Source organism: Eschrichtius robustus, chromosome 16 (assembly GCF_028021215.1).
Source record: "Eschrichtius robustus isolate mEscRob2 chromosome 16, mEscRob2.pri, whole genome shotgun sequence".
NCBI lineage: Eukaryota > Metazoa > Chordata > Mammalia > Artiodactyla > Eschrichtiidae > Eschrichtius > Eschrichtius robustus.
In genome coordinates this window covers 51,284,814-51,309,252 of record NC_090839.1, presented here as the reverse complement: position 1 = coordinate 51,309,252, position 24,439 = coordinate 51,284,814, and the positions used below count along the sequence as shown (strand labels likewise).

The 24,439-nt window shown below is 53.0% G+C and overlaps 1 protein-coding gene across 4 annotated transcripts in view; it reads left to right on the top strand.

The window, feature by feature from the left end:
- Nucleotides 1–24,439, top strand: part of NPRL3 (NPR3 like, GATOR1 complex subunit) — a 34,357-nt gene that overhangs the window by 1,377 nt on the left and 8,541 nt on the right. For 3 of the 4 annotated variants that reach the window (XM_068525193.1, XM_068525192.1, XM_068525195.1), the window contains exons 2-7: nucleotides 3,004–3,073; nucleotides 9,828–9,957; nucleotides 10,846–10,920; nucleotides 15,538–15,691; nucleotides 16,867–16,948; nucleotides 24,085–24,222. In XM_068525193.1, the coding sequence (XP_068381294.1) occupies nucleotides 3,004–3,073; nucleotides 9,828–9,957; nucleotides 10,846–10,920; nucleotides 15,538–15,691; nucleotides 16,867–16,948; nucleotides 24,085–24,222 (649 nt within the window). Of the gene's footprint in view, nucleotides 1–3,003; nucleotides 3,074–8,300; nucleotides 8,431–9,827; nucleotides 9,958–10,845; nucleotides 10,921–15,537; nucleotides 15,692–16,866; nucleotides 16,949–24,084; nucleotides 24,223–24,439 lie in introns of all 4 variants that reach the window. The other variant, XM_068525194.1, reaches the window with a different exon arrangement.

Genomic DNA, 24,439 nt, shown 5'->3' with positions numbered 1-24,439 from the left:
ACCACCAGGGAAGCCCTAAAAATTGCTTTTAAGTTTGTTACTATGGTACAAAGTTTTAAAGGTACAAACGGATTTAGATTATGAAATGAAAGTTCTTTCATCGATCCCAGCCACCCACATCCCCTTGTAGGGTCACGTGCTGTTACCATTTTCTTGTGCATCTTTCCGAAACCTTCTGTGTAAATACAAGCATATACATGCATTGTTTTATTTTCTAAACACAAGTGAGCACACGATTCACACTGTTCTGCCCTGTTTTCATTTTCACTTTACATCTTGGATTATAGATTCAGAATTATCAGAATCATGGGAGGAACTTGCTGTGATTTAGTCATCCAGTCTTCTGTTGATGGGCATTTAAGTTGTTTCCAATCTTTTGCTAATACAGTGTGAATGTCCTTTATGGATATATATTTTCATTCTGCCGAATATATGATCGATTCACAGAAATGGGGTGTTTGTATCCAAGGGATAATCCGCTATGTATTTCTTTTTAATTTATTTTATTTTTGGCTGCGTTGGGTCTTTTGTTGCTGCACGCGGGCTTTTCTCTAGCTGTGGCGAGCAGGGGCTACTCTTCGCTGCGGTGCATGGGCCTCTCATTGTGGTGGCTTCTCTTGTTGCGGAGCATGGGCTCTAGGCACGCAGGCTTCAGTAGTTGTGGCTCGTGGGCTCCAGAGCGCAGGCTCAGTAGTTGTGGCGCACGGGCTTAGTTGCTCCGCGGCATGTGGGATCCTCCTGGACCAGGGCTCGAACCCGTGTCCCCTGCACTGGCAGGTGGATTCCCACCCACTGTGCCACCAGGGAAGCCCCTCCGCTATGTTTTTTTTTTTTTTTAATTTTTTTTAATTTTTATTTTTTTAATTTATTTATGGCTGTGTTGGGTCTTTGTTTCTGTGCGAGGGCTTTCTCTAGTTGTGGCAAGTGGGGACCACTCTTCATCGCGGTGTGCAGGCCTCTAACTATCGCGGCCTCTCTTGTTGCGGAGCACAGGCTCCAGATGCGCAGGCTCAGTAATTGTGGCTCACGGGCCCAGTTGCTCCGTGGCATGTGGGATCTTCCCAGACCAGGGCTCGAACCTGTGTCCCCTGCATTGGCAGGCAGATTCTCAACCACTGCGCCACCAGGGAAGCCCTGTATTTTTAATAGATCAGATTTTTCTATGTTTGTTAATGAGATAGCTGAAAAAGTGTATCTGAAAGTAGTTTTTATGGGCATTTGCCTTCCAGCTGAGAGTGATCATGTTTTCTTGTTTTCAAAGCCATTTGGATTTCCTTTTTAGTGAACCACCTATTCATAACCTTTGCCTAATTTCCTCTTGGATTGCTTGATTTTTTTTCTTTACAGATTTGATGGAGTTTTTTATATATTTAGGATAAAGATACACCTTTTTGACAAAGCTGTACATATTTAGCCAGTTAGCCTCTGAGTTTTGATTTTTCTGGAGTCAAGTTTTCAGCCTGTTCTTTCGTGGTTTCTGAGTTTTGTTACACATAGAAAGGCCTTCTGCTCTCCAAGATTATTAACAAAAGGAGTCTCTCTTGTTTTCCCGCGGAATGTTTATCTTCTTGTTTTTAAAATGTGTTTCTTTTGGTGTAAGGTGAAGGCTCCTCCCTGGAGCTGGTATTTTCTGGGCACTTGCTGAGAGTTGTGTGTGTGCCCCCATTTGCCTCCTGGAGCCCTGTGGAGCGGGCGCTGTGATGGATGAGGAAGGATGTGGGAACATGCGGCCCACACACGGCTGGAGAGGGGTTGGCTCAGAGTCAGTATAATTTTCTCTTCCGTGTGTCTGCCTAGTCCCAGCATCATTTTATGGACTGATTCACGTTGCCCTCCTGATTAGTTTTGCTGCCTTCATGGCATACTAAATTCCCATGTTTATTTGAGTTTGTTTTCTGACTTTTCTTACCTCTCCCAGTAATCTATCTATCTATGTGTGGGTTCCACACAGATGAATTATTGTAACTTTATACTGTGTTATACCATCAGGTAGGATTAGTCATTTATCATCATTTTTCTTCTTCAGCATCATCCTGGCGTTTCTGCTTGCTTTCCTGGTAAACATTAGTAGTGACTGTGTTAGGCCCCACTCCCAAGCCATTGCTGTTGTTTTGGGGGTCACATTAAACATGGTGACTAAATGGGGAGAATGGGATCTTTATGTTGAATCTTCTCATTCAGGAACATGGTCTGTCCTCTTTTCATTCTCGTCACCCTTGTTAGCATTTCTGTTTTCTTCTTGGGCCTCTTGTACATGAAAAACTTGCCTATGATAAATGTTCTTAAGTCTTTAAACGTTATTATTTGGGTAAGATATTGTTGTTTTTGTATATGAAGGATATTGCTGTATGGGCATTTAAAAATTCTTTCTTTTGCCTTTGCTTTTTCCAGCCTGGTTGCCAGCATACACTGAGAGCGTGTGTGTGTGCATGCACGCATATATATATAATCCCTTTTTTTTTTTTTTAACTTAACATAGTAGCAAGAGCATTTCCCATGTTATCACAACTTCTTGGAAACTATAATTTAAAACTTTTTTTTTTGTGGCCGCGCCACGTGACATGCAGGATCTGAGTTCCCCGACCAGGGATTGAACCCACGCCCCCTGCAGTGGAAGCACAGAGTCTTAACCACTGGACCGCCAGGGAAGTCCCAGTACCACACTGTTTTGATTACTGTAGCTTTGTAGTATTGTCTGAAGTCTGGGAGGGTTATGCCTCCAGCTCCGTTCTTTTTTCTCAGGATTGCTGTGGCAATTCTGGGTCTTTTATGGTTCCATATAAATTTTAGGATTATATGTTCTAGTTCTGTGAAAAATATCATGGGTAATTTGATAGAGATTGCATTCAATCTGTAGATTGCTTTGAGTAGTATGGCCATTTTAACAATATTAAGTTTTCCAATCCAAGAGCAGAAGCCATCACTTTTAATGGTTCAACAACCTTACTGTATGTGGATGGATCCTGTTTTCTTAGCTATTCTCCCCTTTTTACCTTCACTCAGGTAAGCCTCGTAGCAGATACGCTGTCAACAGCACCAGAGAGCATGCCGAGGACCAGGACGGCGACTCCAGGTACGGGCTCTGCAGTCACTCCGTGGCAGGACTGGTCCTCCCGTTGACCCAGATGTTTTCTCCCCTGAGAAACCCCGTGTTCTCTTTTCCACTTGGTGGGTGTTTCAGGCAGACACAGGTGGGGATTGTGTTGCCAGTCTCTGGCTTTCTGCATAATTCAGTTTCATGGTCCTGCTGTGGGCTGTGTGGTTGGTAGGGCAGGTTGGAGAACAGATGAGGCCATGTCGCTGCAGGACGTTTATCTCCCATGAGAGGAACGTGCAGGACGGCAGATCCCGGTGCTGTCCTCAGACCCTAGTCGTCAAGCACGTGTCCAGAGGTCAAATGTAGGTGCTTAGGTGCAGCACAGCCTGTCCAGGTGGTGAGGTGGCCTGAGAGCCAGGGCTGTTGTGACCCTTGCTTTTTAGGGCCCGGATGAAAGGCAGGTCCTGTTCTTTCCTGTGCATGCTACCCCTCTTCTCTCTGGGAAGTGCTTTCTGGGTGGCAACCTTGAGAAATGACCACTTCTGCCTTCTTATGTTCATTTTAAAGCTTAATGAATGGTAACTCAGGCCCAGATGAAGAAGAAAAGATTGTAAATTGCCAGTCCTGCGTGAGGTAATGTCTGTGGGAAAGTCGCTGAGGTCCCCACGCTGGGCCCTCGCCATGCAGTGTGTTAGTACGGTTTCCCTCAGTTCTCTGACACGGCACCATGCCTGCCATAGCGCTGTGTACTTCCAAGAGTGGTTTGTATCCCTTTGTGTAAGGATGTCAGGGGCCTCTGGCATGACCAGTGACTATCTCTGAGGGGAGTGGGTTCTGGAAGAGGGACCAGTGGTGGGGGGTGCTGCTGGATATCCCGTGGGTCATCCTGCTTGACTTAGAGGCCTGTGGATGTCATGTCCTTTAAAGATGGCAACAGGGAACAAACTCTTGTTTGTGAGGCACATAGAAAGCTTTTGCCCCTGCACACCCCCTGAGTGCATTTTGTCCCCCACCTGTGTCATGGAGAGTTCAGAGCAGGGCTGGCCACCTGCCTGCTCCGTGACGTGAGGCTCGGGCTCCTGAAGGCTCAGAAAGAGTTCTTGGAACAGTCTGTAAGGAGGACCGGCAACACCTAATTGCTGCAGTTACTTTTCAGAGGCTTGTAATAAAATGACCATGAGGTTGTTTTCTGGGGAATTCATTCTGTATTTAGCATAATGAAGAGAGGAAACCAGGGGAAGGGAATAAGACACTGTGGGTCTTTCGGGATCCCAGACATCCTTGTTCCCTAAGGAGAACAAGCTGGTCTCTTTAGACGTTCATTAAACTGAAGAATGCCTCTATTTGGTCATTTCAACACATTGTAGCACCTGGTGATCCCACTCCCCACCCCACACCTGCAGAGGTGCAGGTCAGTACCCCCAGGGGCCCGGCTGCATTTTGTCCTACAGACCTGCCAAGCTCCTGCTCTTGCCCTGGCACCGGGGGGGCCCTGTCCCAGCCCAGACATCTTCCCGGAGCCACGCAGTGACGGTGCCTCACATCCATTCTCCATTTTCCTTAGTTGTCATTTTCAGAGGTGCTTTTTCTTCTGTAACCGGTGGAACATTCCTGCTTGTCAGGTTGCCAGGTTAGAGGCACATTAATAGGGCTGATGGGTCGCCTCTGCGTGTGGTGATGGCCGGCCTCAGGGGAGGGAGGACGCAGAGCTGTGCTGCCCAGGGCTGTCCTCCCTGGCCCGGGTGGCCGTTTAAAATGAGGTGGACTGAAATTAAATAAAATTAGAAACTGGGACTTCCCTGGCAGTCCAGTGGTTAGGACTCTGTGCTCTCACTGCCGAGGGCGTGGGTTCGATCCGTGGTTGGGGAACTAAGATCCCGCAAGCCGTGCAGTGAGGCCAGAAAAGAAAGAAAGAAAGAAATTGAGTTCCTCAGTTGCACTGACCACATTTCAGGTGCTCAGTGGCCACACGTGACCAGCTGCCACTGTGTTGGAAGGCGCAGGTTTAGTGTCTTTCCATCGTGTAGAAAGCTCTGTTGGCTGCACTGCCTTAGAGCACGGGCTAATTTTATAAGATGAATTATCATCATGATGTGTTTCAGTGTACACGAATTGACCGTCACAATTTTTTTAACCCTTTTCTAGAATTCACTAGGGAGAGAAGAAAATGGTTATTGTCTGTTTTTTCTACAGCCTGAAGGTCAAGCTTAGAAAAGGTGTGGTCTTCCTGTCAGGGAGGTCAGCTCTGCAGGTGGCCACAGGACCTCGGGAATTGGGGCTGAGATACTCATCAGCGCTCTGCGGTTTTCGTGAGGCTTCCACCTGTGGGACCTCATTTGATCTTGTTGAGACGGTTTGGTCAGAAGATTGAACACTTGTGCCCAGGCGTCTAGCTAGTGCGTGTGGTGCTGGGCTCTGACCGGGGTCCTCTGGCCTTGCTCTTGCTTCTGGGAACTGACTCATTCTTGCCTGGCCTGGGTTCACACGTGAGGATTGCAGCGTTGGTGGAAAGACTGTGCAGTACGTCTTCCACATGGGGAGTGTCTGTTCTTGCTTGTGTGGCAAAGTGGCTTAACCTTGACCTCAGTAGTTAATGTAAGTGGTGGTACTTCTGCCAGACCTTAGCACTGTGTTGATCACGACCTCGTAACTCTTCATGATTTTTAGAGTCGGTGTGTTCTTGTTTGGTCTCGATGGTCCTGTTCCCATCTCAGCGAACCGTGTCCTCCAGGCGATGGGCGGTTGGCTGCAGGGTAAGGCCAAGGGTTCTCCACCGTCCTTCTGTCTCAGTTCCTGCCGCCTTCTCCTGTGGTTGTGCTGGACTCCTGATTTCCCTCAGTGTTGGAGAAGGACTGACGGGCACACAGGCTCACTGCCCTGTGCCCCATGAGTGCCCAGGCTTTCCACAGCCCCTGCCCTTTCTCCCCCTGGACTTAGTTAGCTGGTTCTCTGTACCTGAGTGCCAAGACAGGGTTGGCTGGCACCAGGGACTTCTGGGACTAGGCATGTACACAAATGCCCCCTCCTCCAGGCAGACACCGTGCCCTGGGAGGGTGGTTGGCAAGCAGGAGCAGGTTTGCTTGTCTCACCCGCCTGCTGCCCCCCAGAGAGACCCTTGATCATTGCTCCTTGCCTTCATTTATCAGAGGGGCTTAGTGGGGGTCTCTACCAAGGGCTGAGTGTTCCATGTGATGCTTGGGCTTGGATGCTGTTGTGTGTGCCCATTAGAGGCAAAAATGTTCCCATGGGGTTTATATGACACTTTACTGGAAGGCAAGGATACAGTGGGGCCCTCCCATCCCCGACAGGGTGTACCCCCTGGGTGTTGGAGGTGCACAGAGCATCTGGGAGCCCCCAGAATGGGAGGGGGCAGAGTCGAGCTCTCTTCCGTGCTGTCCCTTCTTTTTTTGGCCAGGTCAGAGAACAAGCCCTGTTCCCAAGTGTCTTAGCAGGAATGGAAGGTCTTGGCTTGTCTTCCAGCTGGGCTGATTCATCTTTCTAAATGTGTTTTCTTTCTTAATCTCTAAATTATTACAGGAATGTTAGTTTTTGTAGCAGCGATTTTATTGTGTTACAATATATTTACCAGGCCTTTCACCATCAAAACAAGGGAAAAGTATTTTTCTAAATTTTGGAAACAACAAACAAATATTGAGGGAATTCCCTGGCAGTCCAGTGGTTAGGACTTGGTGCTTTCACTACCAGGGCCCAGGCTCAATTCCCTGGTCAGGGAACTAAGATCCCGCAAGGCATGTGGCACGGCCAAAACAAACAAACAAAGAAACATTGACACTTGTTTTTGTTTCAAGTTGCTATTTATGGCAGTTATGTCATGAGGGACATAACTCTGTCTTTGTGCATGTTATGTCAGCAGATGCTGTATAAAGTATAAAGCCACTCAAGTGTTTTTTCTGTCATCAGTGTGTAATATTAAGCTCTGGTGAGTGGATTTCTCTGTGAACCAGACTTGCTCAGACAAGCAGAGTGGCCAAACAGCAGAGGGACCTCCCTGAGTGGCCACTTAGGGCAGTGTGGCTTTTAACTTGAGCAGCACCTGGCTTTCTGGTTGGCTGCCTTCGCAGACCCCAGCCTCTCTGGGCCCAAGTGGGGAAAGCGCTTTCTGTTTGGTCTTTGGATTTGGACATTTATAGTTGTGAACTTGGCCACCACTTCTTGCCTCTGAATCTCAGGCCCCATCCCACAGCCCGGCTAACTTAGGTTCCTGGAATGGTGGCTGAGGGTCAGGGCTCAGGCCCATCTGAGGCTCTTCGTGGCAGAGCAGAGGTTTTCGGTAGAGATTTTTGGATATCACGGTAAAAAGTGAAGTCTCTGGGGTGGCGGGAGGTTGTTTTTCTATCTGTTAATTGGTGTGTCCTGAGTCAGTGGGTGGCAGAGTAGAGGGAGGTGTTTGTTCAGATAGGGCGGGTAGTGTTGGCACTGGGTCAGGCGCTAGGGCAGCAGTGTTTGTTAGGTTCCACCACCCTGGGCCCTCCGTCACCCTAACTGGGCCCCCAGACGCAGCTTCCAGGGCAGAGTGAGCCATTGGGGGCTTTTGAAGAAAGCATGTAACGATTCCGGTCTAAGACACTGGAATATTCCATCTCTGGTTTAATCACTCCAGAGAGCAGTATTCCAGGGCGAGACACCCACAGGGGAGGCCAAGAGCTCCGGCTGTGGGGGCCGCGTGTCCCAGAATGTCTTTGATGGTATTGGTGTCGGAAGGTCTGACCGCAGCCCAGACTGTGCAAGTGGAATGGCAGCCCATTCTGATAGACCCTCTGCATCTGGTTTGTTTGGGGACCACAGGGCGACTTAGGACGCCTAGAAGACCACGTCAGTCCTGGAGGAAGGCTGGACACCAGCGTGACCCCACCCCAGGCTCCCCACCCGCTGGCGGGGAGAGGCTTGGGAAGTCCCGTGCTTTGTCTTGCTCGGTGCTGGTCGAGCGTAGCCAGGCCCTTGCTGCAGGTGGCTCCGAGTCACTCCTGCTTCGGTTGGTGAGCCCTGCAGTGTGCGAGGAGCCGGGAGCGAGTGGCCCCTCTCCTAGATCCGTTTATCGCGGAGGTGTTTGCTGTTTTGGAGTTGCAGCAGTGTGCAGCACCCTTCCCTTCTCTGAAGGCGAGGGTTCTGGTGTAAAGTGCTTCCCTTCCCCCAGAGCAAGGGCCTCCTGGAGAGAAGTATCTGGTGTGGTGCCCATTCACCACAGCTCCTCTGGAAGGCCCAGGACTCAACACTGAGTGTTTGTCCTTGATGGGCTCTTTAGGACAGAATGCGGCCCCAGGGAGGCTGGAGCCCCTCCCAGCACAACCTGTCCTCCGACCTGACCTGCGTGATGGAGATGCTTTCCCCAGGTGGAGAAATGAGCACAGGACTTGTCTGCCTTCTGGCTCCAGGTTAGACACGGTTTCCAGAGTGGAGGCCCCGAGCCTGGGCTCTGAGATAAGAGTCTGCACTGTCCTCTCCTCCCTGCAGTGACTCTCCCTTATCTGATCCGCCCACCCCCCCTGGCCCACCGGCCCGGGCAGGAAGGAGACCTAAAGGTGCAGAAGAGCCTGGAAAAGGGGCAGTTTTACAGGGATCATATCCAAATCTGCTCTTACCTGCACCCAGTCATTCCTCCTCCGTGGTGTCCAGCCCTGTCCATCCCTCCGTCCATGTCAGTCAGTGGGTGTGCACATCTAGTGCATCTGGAACCTTTCTTCCCTAATAAAAACTGGAAGGTTTAAGTGTTGAGTGTAAGGGAAGGGACGGGCAGCCGAGCTGTGAGGAGAGGGATCCATACGCTGCAATTCGTGCTTCCTCTCGGCCTTCGCACAGCACTGAGGGGTGGGGGTCCCGGGGGCTGAGGGGAGCAGCCCAGCACACCTGGGCCGGTGGGGGAGGCCCCCAGCCTGACAATCCGCGCAGGCTCCCGCAGCTTCCTCCTCTCCGGGCAGGTGCCTTGTTCCTCCTGCCCTCCCAGGCGGACAGGGCCCAGGGTGGCAGCACGCACCTTCCGCCTTGTAGTTCTGGTGACTTTGCGACCCTAGTCTTGGGGATTGCTTCAGAAGGGAGACTGTCGGGGGACTTCCCTGGTGGCGCAGTTGTTGACAATCTGCCTGCCAACGCGGGGGACATGTGTTCGGTCCCTGGTCCGGGAAGATGCCATGTGCCGCGGAGCAACTAAGCCCGTGAACCGCAACTACTGAGCTTGCGCTCTAGGGCCTGCGTGCCACAACTGCTGAGCCCGCGTGCTGCAACTACTGAAGGCTGCGCACCTAGGGCGGTGCTGCGCACCTAGGGCGGTGCTCCGCAACAGGAGAGGCCACCGCAATGAGAAGCCCACGCGCTGTAACGAGGAGTGGCCCCCACTCACTGCAACTAGAGAAAGCCCACGCCCAGCAACGAAGACCCAATGCAGCCAAAAATAAATTTAAAAATAGGGACTTCCTGGCGGTCCAGTGGTTAAGACTTCGCCTTCCAGTGCAAGGGGTGCGGGTTCGATCCCTTGTCGGGGAGCTAAGATCCCACATGCCTTGGGGCCAAAAAACCAAAAACATAAAACAGAAGTAATATTGTAACAAATTCAATAAAGACTTTAAAAATGGTCTACATCAAAAAATAAATAAATAAAAAATAAAGGAAAAATCTGCAACGTCCAGAAAAAAGAAGGGAGACTGTCAGAAGCTTCCAGGTCAGTGGTGGGGGCAGAGGCACCCTGCGCGCAGCTGCCCCCCACCCCTGGGGCAGCAGGCTTGGTGCTGTGGCACTTGGTTAACTCTTTCCCACTCTACCTTTTTTTAATTTTAAGGTTTTCAGATGTCATTCTGGCAACAATTTTGGCAACCAAGTCTGAAATGTGTGGGCAGAAGTTTGAACTGAAGATCGATAACGTGCGTTTTGTTGGGCACCCGACGCTGCTGCAGCACGCGCTGGGCCAGGTACACCCTCCCTGGGCTGACGCAGGCCTGTAAAAGGCAGCCCCGTGCAGCAGACCCCATCAGGTGCTTGCCTGGCTGCACCTCCTCCTGGGCCCTGAGGGTCTGGCCGAGAAGGACACAGGCATCCTTGCCCTGGTGTCTCAGCCCCTGCCCTTAGCTTTTGCTGTTTGCATCCAGCCTTTCTCCTGACTGTGGCCTTCTGCTTTGTAGATACGATGCCGGTTTCTGGGGGGAGGCCAAGAGAATGAGATCAGCAGCGTTTGTCAGATTCTTGAACTTTATATAAAGTAGTACAAGCATTTCTTCTTACTTATTAAGTGATATCATAGCCAGTATTGTTATTAATTTAGCTCTTACTGTTGTGTCATACCCTCTCTGACAGGCCTGATTGAGACGGCCCAGGGACTCCTCTGCCCTCTGGTGGCAACACTTGTAGGCAGCTTGGTGTTTGGGCCCTGGGCTGGCTGGGTGGCAGCCCTGTCTCTCCTGGGTGGGAGCATTGTCCTGAGTACTTGTCCTGCCTGGGAGGACTCAAGTGGGCACGGGGGTTGGCGTGGGGAAAGGAGGGTCTGGGCAGGGAGCACTCCATCCACTTGAGCACCTCTCCACCTTTTCTCCTCTGGGCACCTCAGCTCAGTCGAGGTGACTGGGACAGTCTCGTCACTTTGGGTCTCAGCACCTTCCTGCTCCTTTCTCCACTGCGACTGTCTGTCCATGCAGCCAGCACTTGCCTGTGCAAGGGCGCTGGTCACTTATCAGACACCTAGGTCTCTGTTTTTCTCTGGTTCTGCTGTATTCTGGAACACTTTCCCTGCCTGAAGTAATAGCTCTAAGGCTTTTCTTGGGAAGTGGTGGCTCTCATTCACTAGAACTGTGCCTCTTTCACAGGTCTCCAAAACAGATCCATCCCCGAAGAGGGAGGCTCCCACCATGATTCTTTTTAACGTGGTATTTGCACTGAGGGTGAGTGTATAAATGGCTGAAGAGCAGATCAGGGAGGTGGGGTGGGGAGGACGGTGGGGAGGGGGTGGGAGGGCAGAGCTCATTTCCGGTGACCGTGTTGTTGATTTAGAGCTCAGACCGCTGTGGGCACGGCACTGGCCTTCGTGGGGTGCTGGAAGAGTCTAACTTCATTGTTTCCCTCTTTTTTTTTTTTAAGTAAAATATACATAACATCAAATTTACCATTTTAACCATTTTAAAGAGACATTTTGGTGGCATCTGGTAGCAATGTTGTGTAACCATCACCACTATCCAGTTTTCGTTGCCCCAAAAGGATACCAGTTATTCCTCATTCTCTCCCCTCCCCCAGCCCCCAGAAACAACCAATGTGTTTTCTCTTTCTGTGGATTTACCTGTTCTGCATGTTTCACATAAAAGGGGTCCTACAATATGCAACCTTTGGTGTCTGACTTCTTTCACTTAACATAATGATTTTGAGATTCATCCATTTTTTTATAATTTTTTTTTTTTTTAATTGAAGTGTGGTTGATTTACAATATTTCAGGTGTACAGCAAAGTGATTCAGTTAGGTATACGAACTATCTTCAGTATCTTGTAATAATCTATAATGGAAAAGAATCTGAAAAAGAATATACATGTATATCTATATATACATACATATCTCTACTGCTATACAGTAGGGATATATAGCAGGTCCTTGTGGGTTTTTAAAAATTATTTTTAGTTTTTTTTTAAAATAATCTTTTAATTGAATCATCCATGTTATAATGTATATCAGTACTTTATTCCTTTTTATGGCCCAATCATATTCCATTGTACGATAGACCGTACTTCATCTGTTTATCTACTGGTGAACTTTTGGATTGTTTCCACCTTTTGGCTATAAGAACAATGCTCTTAAGGACATTTGTGTACAAGTTTTGTGTGGACAGATTTTCCTTTCCCTTGGGGTCGATAGCTAGGAGTGGAGTTGCTGGGTCACGTGGTGACTCTATATTTAACCTTTTGAGGAGCTGCCAGGCTGTTTCCCACAGCAGCTGCACCATTTTACATCCCCACCAGCCATGTACGAGGGTTCCAATTTCTCTACATCCTTGTCAACACTTGTTATTTTCTGTTGTTTTATAATTAAGCGTAATTATTTCTTATGGCAGTTCCCAGCACTGTCTGAAGTTGTGTTTTCACTAGTTACAGGGAATTTCTTTTCAATAAAGCTGTCAAAATACAAGTGATCTAAATAAATATAAAAAGCACCCCTGGGTAAGGACTGGCTGGTATTACGAAGGGACTTTGAAATTTAGGAAATGTGTATATTCCGTACTGTTAAATAATGGCATTCCTCAGAAATATCCCACTATCAGTTTTCACCAAAGAATTCAGTAGTTCTTTCTGGCTGGGCACATGTGAGCTGCACGATGGCTTTTGTACAGAAGTGTCAGTGAGAAAGTGGCTAGATCTTGGTGACAAGGAGCAATGTGCTCTGTACTCTTTGGTGTGATGGGGGGGAGCCTGAGCAGGAGGGAACCTGTCCTATCAGGTGCCGTCTTAGTCTCAGAGTGTTTTTCCCACTGAGGCTTTTCTGTTGTGGAGACCACAGGTCTCACTGAAGAGTTCAGAATCAAAATAATGCTAGGGAAAAGCTCCTAAATGGAACTTTCTCCTTTCTGAAGGGAGCTTAATTCTTAAAACTGGCCCACCTTGTTGATAAATAAAGAGCTGCAAGTTAAAACAAAGTCAACTGTTCCTGGTGGCTATCCCTGGGGCTCAAGGTTCCGAGAGGAGACTCTTACTTTCTGCTTCGTGCACTTCCATAGTGTTTGCATTTTCACAGTGTCCCTTTATTACTTATATTGTTACGTAATACAAACATCCACAAAGAGAACTCAAGTTAAAGACAGGCAAACCAAAACCATGACCAGTGCTGTCCCCCTGTCAGCACTGATAGCCCTGTGGGGTAGGCCATGAGAAGCAGCCTCGGCCCCACCCTGGACGTTGCTGGCAAGCCCTCATCTCTGGGGAGCAGGGTGTGATAGCGGAGTGTATGACACCCATGGACATGGCAGTCAAGAAAACAGGCAGATTTTAAAGTTGTATGAAGATTTTTATAATAAGTAGGCTGGAAATAATCCTGGTATCCAGTAGTTGGGGAATGATTAGACAGGGTGGTGGTTTTACACACTGGAACGTCCTGTGGCCACTGAAGATGAGAAATGGGGGCGAGGCCAGACCCTGGAGCGGGTGGGTGGCTCACTGCCAGGTTAAAGCAGTGGGAACAGGGCAGTGTAGGATTTCAGAGCACAGAGGCCGTGAGGTGAACAGTGGGAGGAATTTAAAATAGCGTAAAGGGTGGACCAGTTTTTTTCTTCTTTTCTGTAGTCATTTAAAAATGTGCACGCTAAAAAAAAAATGTGCACCCTTTTTACTTTCAAAAGTTTTAAACAAACCCTGAGCTAGTGACAATAGATTGATGGTCCTTGCACACCTGTCTCTGAGATGCCACAGCTGCTGCCTTGCACCCTGGCTCCATCTGCCCCCAACCCCATCGCTCAAGCATTTCAAGACAAGTCTCAGACCTCATGTCTGCTCACCCCCACATACTTCAGAAGGCGTCTCTGGAAAAGGGGGGACAGCTATTTTATACCATACCTGACAGAACTCACCGTAAGTTGGTATCAACTACTACCTGGTCCATGGAAACGCGCCCTAGTTGCCACAGCGTTTTTTCCCGTTGACCTGTCTGAACCGGGGTGAAAACCAGAAGCCAGCCCACACAAGCTTGGGGGTTGTGTCTCCAGGTCTCTGACTCTCCCCTCCTTTGTCCCGTGAAGGGTCCACGGTCGGACCCATCTCAGTGCGCAGTCAGGCTTGCTCCATGTCCGTGTGTTTTCCGCAAGCTGAACGTTAGCTCTGAAGGCCTGACTGGATTTGGGTACAAGTTTCAGGGTGAGAAAGTCTCGCAGGCAAGTCCCTACACTTCATTGTTGCTTCATGTCGCATGCGGGGAGAGTGGGTGTTTCTCAGAGCTCCATTCAGGGCTGGCACGGCCTGGGTGGTCGCTTTCTCACTGTGGCCCCACGTAGCCCAGGCTCTGTGGGCACCCTGAGCCGAGCCTGGCCTGTGCAGCCGGTGGGGACACCCAGGCACGCTCCATCCTCGCTCATCCCGGAGTGTGAGCGTGCGGCCCCGGACGCCTGACTTGTGACACTGTTGTGCCCCAGCCAGTAGGAGTGTGATGGAGGGTCAGGCCCTCAGGTGTGACTGGGCTACTTCTTCAAGGGAGTAACCACGCGCCCAGGTCATTCTCCTCTCTCTGCTTTGCTGCGGGGAGGAATTTTACACAGATTTCTCTAAAATCTAAAGCAGAACATTTTGTTCTGAGGCAGTTGTGTACACCCTATACCCCAGACCCTCCGTTCTGTGACCTTGCGGGGACACTTGAGGGGCTGTCCTGGGCATGGGGCAGGGCTGCTGCCTGTAGGTGGGCCCGGCGTGGAGTCAGCCCTCAGCCCTGTCCCCGCACAGGTGTGCTGCCTGGGGTGTGCTCTGTTTGCGAACATGGGTCTGCTAGGAGCTCAGAAAGTGTCTCCAGCTCCAGGTGGTGAAGGGGTTTACTGAGTCAGGTCAGGATCTGGCCCAGGAGCCTGGCTGTGGACACTCACCGCAGGGCCCTGCCTGTAGATAACCGGGAGCGGGGGCGACCAGAGGTTCTAATCGTGGGCACCACTCCTCCCCCTCCTCCCACCTCCACCCGCGGGATGACTCAGCTGTTCTGGCGGCCTCCTGGAGCGCTGAGTCACGGTGGGCTGGTTATCTGCTCCGTGGACCATCTTCACAGACCCCACAGCTGCCTGCCCCACCCTTGGCCTGGGTGGATGCGCCCGCCTGGCCTGGCTGTGGCCCTGATAGGTCCCAGAGTGAGCACGGGTGTGGAGGGAAGGGGGTGGCCTGGCGCCTCCTGGCTTCTCTGTTAGCCAGGGTCTCAGGAAGAGCTGCTTACCCTGAGGACAGGTCTTCACTGAACAGTGGGCCTGGTGCTTCTGTTTCTCACACTGTGTCCTTATTGTAACATGGGCCGTGTGACCAAATTCTCACACAGCCGGTCCTGTCCGCTAGCACTCAGCGGCACATTGGTGACCGCAGACACTGCCAGGGGTTCTGCTCTGTTCTGAGCACCTGACATGTTGACTGATTGCTCAGAGAGGGGCCACTGTTCTTCTTTCTCAGATGGGAGCCTGTGACCCAGGGTTGCACAGCAGGTGGCTGATGGGATCTGTGCCTTCCATTGTGCCACTGGGCTGCCCCTGTCATGCCCAGAGTGGATGCCTGAACGTCCTCTGCCTTCCTGGATGGCCCTGGCCTGGGGCCCTGGGCATGGGCACCTCTCTCTGCTTGTTAGAAATGCCTGTGTTCCCCCTCCCTCCACACCGGGGACCCCCATGCAGCCATCTGTGCTGCCGTCCAGGCGGCCGTTCCATGCCCACGTTGCTGGGACAGGCCCTAGAGGGAACCCGGGACTGGGGACAGTGGTGGCGCCCAGAGAGGGGCTCTGAGTGTTGCTGCGTGTCCTCCCCGAGTGCGTGTGCTACGATCGAGTTGGCTGTGGCCTCTCTCCTGCAGGCCAACGCTGACCCATCGGTGATAAACTGTCTGCACAACCTCTCCCGCCGCATTGCCACCGTGCTGCAGCACGAGGAGCGCCGCTGCCAGTACCTCACGCGGGAGGCCAAGCTGATCCTGGCGCTGCAGGACGAGGTGTCTGCCATGGCCGACGGTGAGGGCTGCGGGCGGCCTCTCTGGGCAGGGACCCCATTGGGTGGGCCGATCTGGAAACTAATGGTCTGTACGGTGGGCTGAGCATGCCCTGGGTGCACAGGAAGACCCCCAAGGGACACAGCTAGACCCAGATTCCTGAACTGATGTTCCGGGAGTGACTTCCCAGCCCCAAACGTTCCCCTCCCCCCAGACCCCTGCATGGTGGCTCTTCCTGCAGGTCAGGCACCGCCTGTCCCGCCCTGGTCCCGCTGGACAGTCCCCTGAAGCAGGGGGCATGCAGAGGGGCAGCAGGAAGATTGAGCTGGCTGAGGGGGGGCCAGTTCTTTGCTTTCACCTAAATTGAAGGGGGACCCAACTGAGTTGTCAGTTGACCAGTTATTAAAAGTAATGTCTGCTAATAGATCCCCATGAGGCTTTGGTGTACTGTCAACATTTTAGAGCAGAGAGATGCCCACCTGTCACACACTGTTCACCTCCGTCTTCTCGGGTCAGCACCTCTATAACAGAAGAGAAAACTAGGAACAGATTTGCCAGTGAACCTGGGCTAATTTTAGCAATAAGTAGAAGTGTACATGAACTGTGTCACTCGGGTGCATTTTTTCAGTAAAAATTAGCATTTGATGTTTGACAGTTAGTTGTCAAAATGTGTAATATATTTGTTTTGCCCAGTTATGTACTAGCTAATAACAATCCAGAAGTTTTGTTTTTTAAACATTCTCTTTAGAATCTGTGACTTTTTCACAGGAAATTTTTAAAAGTTCAATTTAAGTACATATATTTTTTGTTAGACATTTATGAGAAAAGATTAACAAGAGACTTTGGATCCTGAAAATAAATTGCACTAGTGTAAGTGTGTGGAGGAAGGAGTGGGGTGAGGCAGGGAGTGCTTGGTCTGAGGTCGGGGTGGCTCTGGCGGCCTGCGGGGAGCCTGCAGGGTAGCTGCAGAAGGGTTTCTTCCTGTAGGGCTGTGGCTACAGGGTCAGGTTGGGCCACTGGTGAAGGGTAAATCCAGACGTCCCGTGTAAAGACGGTTGAGCACACCAGTGGGGAATTTCCTGATGTTTGGTTTACAGCCACTTAAAATTCTTTTTAGGTTAAGCTTGTCTTCTGGCCTGTGCAAGCTCCTCGCTGTGCAGACTCTGAGTCGAGTCCTCTGTGTTACAATTCTTGCAGCAAATGATGGGCCTCAGTCCCCGTTCCATCACATCCTGCCCAAGTGCAAGCTGGCCAGGGACCTCAAGGACGCTTACGACAGGTGAGACGGTGGCCTGCTTCCCATGGACCTACCCAGGCTGGTGCCGTTTCCCTGCTGTGCCTGAGATGGAGGGAGGCTGGGGAGGAGCCCCACTGGGACGGTCACCTCCACACTTGTCTTTAGCCAGAAAATGAACCTGAAGAAAGCTGAGCATGGGACCCGAAATGCACGGTGACGCTGACTGAGTGCAACACCATGCCAAGTTCCAGGCCCACCTTCGTTAGGCGTGGTCACTGTCACCACCTCACCCACGAGGAGACTGAGGCTCAGAGGCTGGGGCTGGGGTTGGCTCTGCTCCCCCCGCGCCAGGGTCGTGGGGGTTTGGGACCCTGAGTGTGTGAGGGCAGCAGGCGTTGGAGACACTGCTCATATTAGTGGCTCAGCACTAACTCTCTTAAATGTGGACCAGCAAGGCACTTCTCTTCTTTTTAAAGAGCATCCGTGTGGCTCTGACCACTGCTCCCTGGCCCTGGGTCTGCAGTGGGGATGGGATGGGGAATGGGGGTGGGGGGCCGTCTGCCCAAGTGCACCTGGCCAGTTGGCTCACCAGGGGCCTCTCAGGGCTGAGGGGACCTCGCAGCACCAGGCATGTTGCTGGACAGATAGTGTGCAGGTGCAGGCCTCCCTCCTCTCCACCACCCCCAACTTCCCCACATTCTCCTCTGCTCCCCCACCTCCCCCGCCCCGGCTTTCTCGGGGCTTCGCTCCGTCCAGTGGACCCACATTCCCTGCTGGAGGTGGACCTGATCTGAGAGCTGGGGCCACAGCACCATCGGGGATCTTCGTTGCAGTGTGCGGGATCTTTAGTTGCGGTGTGCGGGATTTTTAGTTGTGGCGTGCGGGATCTAGTTCCCTGATCAGGGATTGAACCCGGGCCCCCTGCAGTGGGAGCGTGGGGTCTTAGCCACTGGACCACCAGGGAAGTCCCTTTCTTTTTTTTTAATGTTAATATTTTTTCTGGTTTCACCAATGATCTGTGTTTATTATAGACATTTAGGAAATATTAAAAAGTATAAAGGAAATAAAAATCATCTATAATCCCATACCCAGTGATAATCACTATGACCTTTTGGTAATTTTCCTTTTTTTTAACTTAAGCCTTTGAAAAGGTCACCTGTCCTTTGAGTCTGAAAGTCAGAGCACAGAGTTTCTTTCCCGTTGCACCCTCGCCAGGTTTCCTTCCTGGTGGCAGGGTGCACTGCATCAGGCAGCCGAGTGTTGTACGCCCTGTCGCAAGGTGCTAAAGCACATACAGCGAACCCTTTCGCAGCCAGAGCGCGCTGAGTGCATGGTTTGCCCTTTACCTCCTCACTTTAACGTGTAGCTTACCGACAGGCTTCTGTCTGTTGGTAAATAGGGACTGACTTCTTGCTGTACAGCGGCCTGCCCCCTCCCTGGGGCATCATTGGCTGCAGCTTTTGCTGCTGAAAGACGTGCTGCTCAACTATATGCGTGTTATTTTGTGCGAGTGCCTGTGCATCCATGAGATAAATTCCTAAAAGTAGAATTGCCGGGCTGAATAGGTCAGGTGTGCATGTCATTTGGAGGCACTTCCTTCTGTGGCTCAGTCTGCATTCCCATCAGCAGCACCTGAGCTTTGCCAGCACAGGGTCTTGTGAGCTTTTGGGTTCTGCCCACTGTGATGGGTGGAGGATGGGGTCTCAGGGCAGCTTTATCTGAACGCAGGTGTGCACGACTTCACGTGTGGAACATCCCTGTTTCCTTTTCTGTGAGCGCTCTGCTCCGACCCCTCACCTGTTTTGTTTTTTGTTTTTTGTTTTTCTTTTTTGGCCCAGCTGCACAGCTTGGGGGATCTTAGTTCCCCGACTAGGGGTTGAACCTGCGCCCTCTGCGGTGAAAGCGTAGAGTCCTAGCCACTGGACCGCCAGGGAAGTTTTCCCCCCTCACCCATGATCTGTTGGGGGCACAGGTCCCTTTATGTGGGAGGGAGAGCTGTCCTTTGGGGTGTGCGTCTGGGCTGGAGTTTCCATTTCTTTATTTCGGTGACCTCTGGGCATTGGGGGAAATCAGAGCAGCATGAAACGCCCCTTGCTGCTTGATTGCCTTGGTTTCTGGTCCCTCCTGCTCTGGAGACCTCTTGGCGAAGCCTTGGTCTTGACCCAGAACAGATTTCTGGTCTTGTAGTCTGACCCTGTCTCTTTTTATCCACATGATCACATGGAAGTTTTTCCTGCAGTAAGAGAATTGCTGCCCTCTGGTCTGGGTGGGCTGGTATGAGAAACCCCTTCCTTGGAAACTGTTGCCGTTTTCTGAGTGGGAGTTTGCATGCCTCAAGTAGGATTAGACTACAAGCTAAATTCACGCTAATGTGGAATTACAATAAAAAGCAAACCAGAACCACACTTTATGTTTCTAAGTGAATAATGAGCTGTGATTTCTTAGGTTTGAATTGTGTTGGAAAGTTGGAGGGAATGAGGCCCTGGAGAGTTGGCTGCTTCCTTGGTGACCTGCTGGGCCGGCCGAGCTGGGGCTTGGGGCAGCCCAGCACCCTCTAGTGGCACTAGTTCCAAGGACAGGAGTCAGCGTTTGCGGCGAAAACAGCTGCCAGGGTCCACCATTCAGCACTTAGCTTCCTTCCAGAACCCAGGTGTGTCAGTTTCCTCCAGGTGAAACCCCACCCCATCCTTCCTGTTTCCAGACCCCACTCTGACCAAGTGGGGTCTGGAAACAGGCTCCTGGGTCCGGCCCCAGGGAAACCGGCGGTGCTTCTCCCGCAGGAGTCCCAGGGGCATCGGTGTCCTCCCCGTCCCCTGTCCCCGCCTGGCAACAGCAGCGGCTCTGAGACTTCCCAGGAGCCCCCTGGTCTGTGGCCTTCCCTCTGACCCACCAGGTCTGTGTTGGCCTCGAGGGTCTGGCCTGGCCCGCTCCGCTCCTGCAGGGTGGACTGCACCTTGGAGCTAAGAAGGGGAGGCTGCGCAGGTGGCGGGGAACATGCAGCTCTTTCTTGGTGGAGACTTGCTGGCTGACCCCTGGGAAGGGCATTCTCAGAGCAGAAGTGAGAGGCTGGAAGCTGTGAGAACTGGTTGAGGTTAGGGGTTGGGGTGGGACTTTGCAAAGGAATGGCTCTGGATTGGCTGCTTTAATTAAAATCCGGGTTTGTGGTGTGGCCTGGCGGCCCTGTGCCCCGGGACCTACGCGTCTGTGGCCGCCTCAACTTGCCCAGCACCTGTGTCTCCCCGTGCAGCTTGGTGACTTGAGTGACAGCACCCCGCGAGGTCAGGGATGTCCCGTCGCTTTCTGTGACGCAGCCCTCGTGCTCGGCATGTGGTTGAAGGGATGAGTAAACAGGAGTCCCCTTGATGTGGATTCCGTGGGGCTCGAAGAAGTGTTTGTTGAAGAGTTCTCAGAGCTGACAGGGCCTGTGGTGGGCCCGGGAGGCTGGGAGCCTGGGGAAGGCACCCAGGTCCGGGCCTGCGGGTGGTGCTGTGTGCGCTGGGAATGCTGCCTCACTGCTGCCCACCCAGAGCAGGGGTGGGCCCACAGACGCGTCCGCAAGTGTCCTGGGAACTTCAGTCCCTGTTGCCATGAAACGCGCTTAACTTAAACTTTAACATTTCAAGGTTGGCCTTTTGGAGCCCACCCAGACCTCGTGGGTCATGTGCAGTTTCGTCCCACTGCATGTTGTGTTTGGGACCAGAGGGTGCAGGGCTGGCTTGGAAGGCCTCTGGCCTGGGGCAGGAAGAAGGGTGACCGGTCCGAGGCTAGAGGAGGACGTTAGGTTAGGAATTGAAATTCTCTCTTGGATGCTGAGGTGTGAGCTGATGAAGTGAGCTGGTGCACAGTCGTCTGGGGTGTGAAAGATAAGAGCTTGTTGGAAGGCCGGTGTGGCCGCCTCAGGACTCGGGCTCTGGAGGAGCATCTATCTCAAGTCGCAGGCGGGGCGGCGTCTCGGAGCTGTGTGAGGGGCCGGATAAGCCTCACACAGGGACAGTGTTTTTCCTCAGTGTTCCCAGACCCAACCGTTAACTGCCGGCAAATAGAAGTGAGAGCTTCCCAGGACCCTTTTCGGGCCCAACTTCTACTCTGCTAGTCTTGTCTTAACACCGCACGCACTTGAGAAACAAGGGCAAACGTTTCGCTTTCCTCCTGACAGACCTCAGCACAGCTCCGGGCTCACCTCTTGATGACGGTGGGGTTTATAGGGCATTCCCAGCGTGGCGCCCTCCCTCCTGGCTTGTTCCAGGGTGTCCCGGGGTTCGCCTGGGCCTGCTGCTGGCCCTCGGGTGTTGCTGGAGGTGGCGCTTAGGGTCTGCACGCTACAGAGCTCCGTTTGTTTGTAAAGAGGCACCAGCCTCAGTGCCAAGTGCCCCACGGGAGGAGGTCGCCAGTGTTGGGAACATGGAGTAAAGTCCACGTGGAAACTGGGGACCTAGGGAGGGCGTGTCTCCCCCCAGAGAAGAGGACCCCATGCCAGCGTGTGCCCAGACTGTGTGGCCAGGGCTCTGGGGACAGTGACATGGTGGAGAGGCTGCACAGGCCTTGACTCTTCGTTTCCCTGGTACCCAGATTCGGCACTTGCAGCTGAGTCTCCATGAGGCCTGTCCTGAGACCCTCCCAGCCCATACACACCCCTGCCCCCTCCCCCCATCCTTTTCTTACCGCTCTCTCCAGCTTCTCGTGTTCACACAGTTTGCTTACAATTCCCCATGTCTTTCTCGGCACCGCTGAGTGGGAGCCCCCAAGTGCAGGGCTGTAAATTGTGCCCCAGGAGCCCGAACCAGTGCTTGGGGCCTCTGCACGTGCCACGTGGCTCGGCGACCTGCACGCGGCATCCCTGGACTCCTGGAGGAGCCCACACGGCTACCTCTGAAATGAGAGGCCTCTCAGTGTTTACTTCTGACTCTGTGGCATTCATTCCAGCAGGCACTTTGAGCCGTGTCCTAGAGGGGAGCTCAGAGACAGGAAGGCCTTGATTTTGAATCCACCAGCCTTTCAGAGCAGGGGTGAAGTGAATGGAGGAGGAGCTGGCGCCCGGTTTCCCCTGCCTGCTTCCCTCATAACACAGATGCTGAGAGCATAAATGTTGCCCAGTCAAGTGGAGCCACTACCTGGGTCCCCTGGGCGAGTCTCTTCGTGTGACTTTTGATCCCGGAAGATGCTGTTTGTCAGGGTTTGACGTGAGCCGTCCAGCCCACAAAGGCCCTTGGCCAAGGAGTGGGGAGGCTCCAGGAGCCTCCGTCTGCTCAGGTGTACTTGCTTCCTTCTGGAAGAAGCCAAGAGCGGTGTTCTCCACTGGGACCTGGGGAAGGACCCGGGGTCTCTTCCCCAAATCGTGACAGTCACCAAACTCGTGCCTGGGTTTCACCCTGAGGGGCTGTGGCATCAGCAGTGGCCAAACCTTTGCCCTCCAGACTCAGCCACAGCCTGCAGCCCCACCCCTGCAGCTCAGAGCCTAAGACCATCCCTTGAGGGGGGCTCCTGGGGGCCTGGTTCTCCTGACGCCCTGGTGGCAGGACAGGCAGAGGGAGCAGACGCTGGTGTTGGCAGGAGTCCTGGGGCAGTTGAGGTCACAGACGTGCTCTTTGTTCTTCCCACGGTCCTCTGCCCGTTGCCCATTCCCTGCTGGAGACAATGAAGGCTTATTTTTACATTTGAAACTGCTGACCATGGATTCTGCCGTCCGTCTGGGCGGAGCTGTGGGGAGAGACTGTAAGAACGGCCTGTGGGCGCAGGGCGGGGGCCACGGGGCCGCCTCCCAGCACCCTGCATCTGTGTGCCTGAGAGCCCTGAGACCTGGGCGCCAGCAGGGCCAGCAGAGTGGGGCTGGAGTGTGACGGGGAGGGCACCCCGGGCAGGGCAGGCGGACCTCGGCTGGGCACAGACCCCCTTGCCCTCTGCTCCAGCAGTCGCTCCCCCCGCGTCCACACCAGGTGCCATGCCACGGAGCCGTGGCCCCAGCTTTGTGTGTGGTACCCCTGCACGGCGCCGCTAAGAGACTGTTCTCCTGGCAGGGGCTTCCTGAGAGATGGTCCCCCCAGAGCGGACACATGTTCCTCGGGCCTTTTCCTTCCTCCATTCAGGAAATGCCCTCAGTGCCCCCGCGTACCCCACCATTACCGGCTGTGCGGTGAGCAGTGCACCCTGTGACTGAATTCTGGTTGGGAAGCAGCACTGACCAGCAGACGCCAGGTCGTGCTGCTGTCCGGTGCACAGGACACGGGAACTGTGAGCGGCCTGTGGGGCCTGGCTCATGGTTGACCCACTGAGAAGGTGGCGCTTGAGCTGAGATCTGAAAAGGGGGGAAGGAACCCCGGGGCACCTGGGGGAGAGTGTGTGGCCCAGGGCAATTACACGGGCCTAGAGAGCCGCAGGACAGCCTATTCTGCTGGACCCATGGGAGGCGGGGAGGAGACAGGGTCGGAGAAGAATGGGCAGGTCCCACAGGGCTCTGGCACTCTGGGGTCTTGGTTGGGACTGCTTACGTGGGAGCCCTGGGGGTCTGAGTGGGGAGGGCGGACAGAGGGGGCCGGAGCGGAGAAGGTCTGGACTTTGTCCCTGCCATGAAGCAGATAGGATTGACAGATGGTTTGAGGTGGGACGTGAGAAATGAGGGTCAGACACAAGAGTTGCCATGTCTGGCCTGAGCAAGGCCAGGGCTTGAAAGAACCAAAGTTCCATCACGGAGACGAGGGAAGCCGAAGGTTTGAGCTGAGGCTGGCGTGGGCGGTGGCCGTGGAGCCCCTGGGGCTGCTGGTGTCTGCCGGGGGATGGGCCCCTCCCTGGCAGGACCATCCTCTCCTGCTCACCTCTCCCTTTTGGTGACAGGCCCTGCCCTGCTTGGCAGCCCACTGTGATGGAGCCTTCCTCAGGTGTGCAGAGGCAGCCTCAGGATACTCCTAGTGCATTGAACCTGTGGGACAGAGATGGGAGCCCTGGCTCTCTGGTTGGACTACAGATTCCAGGGCTGGCCAGGAATACAGTTTTTGTGGGTGTTCCTAATACTTTTTCTTCTCTTACACATACTGAGGTCTGGGACAAGATGCTTTCTTGCTCTGGAAGTCTCCCCCTGCAGTTTACTCCGTGTGCCGGGAGGAGACGCCCTCAGGGGGGTCTTTGTGGCTTGTGTGCACGGCTGGGAGCTGCTGTGTGGGTGGCTGATGGCCCGCTCTCTGCAGCCTGTGCACATCTGGCGTGGTGCGGCTCCACGTCAACAGCTGGCTGGAGGTGAGCTTCTGCCTGCCCCATAAGATCCACTACGCGGCCACGAGCCTCATCCCCCCCGAGGCCATCGAGCGGAGCCTGAAGGCCATCCGGTGAGTGCCAGCCCCACGCACACCCTGCTGGGGCCCTGCTTTCCTGTGTCCTGAGGTTTACCAAGTACTTGGTTCCAAAAATCGTCTTTTCCCCTTCCTGCCACAGAAATTGGCAGGTAGAGCGCTGCTGTTTACAGAGTAAAAACACACGCTTTTGTGTCCAGTTTTGTCTAGAGATGACCACCCCAGGTTCCCCATGGGCCCTCTCAGGGCTCTC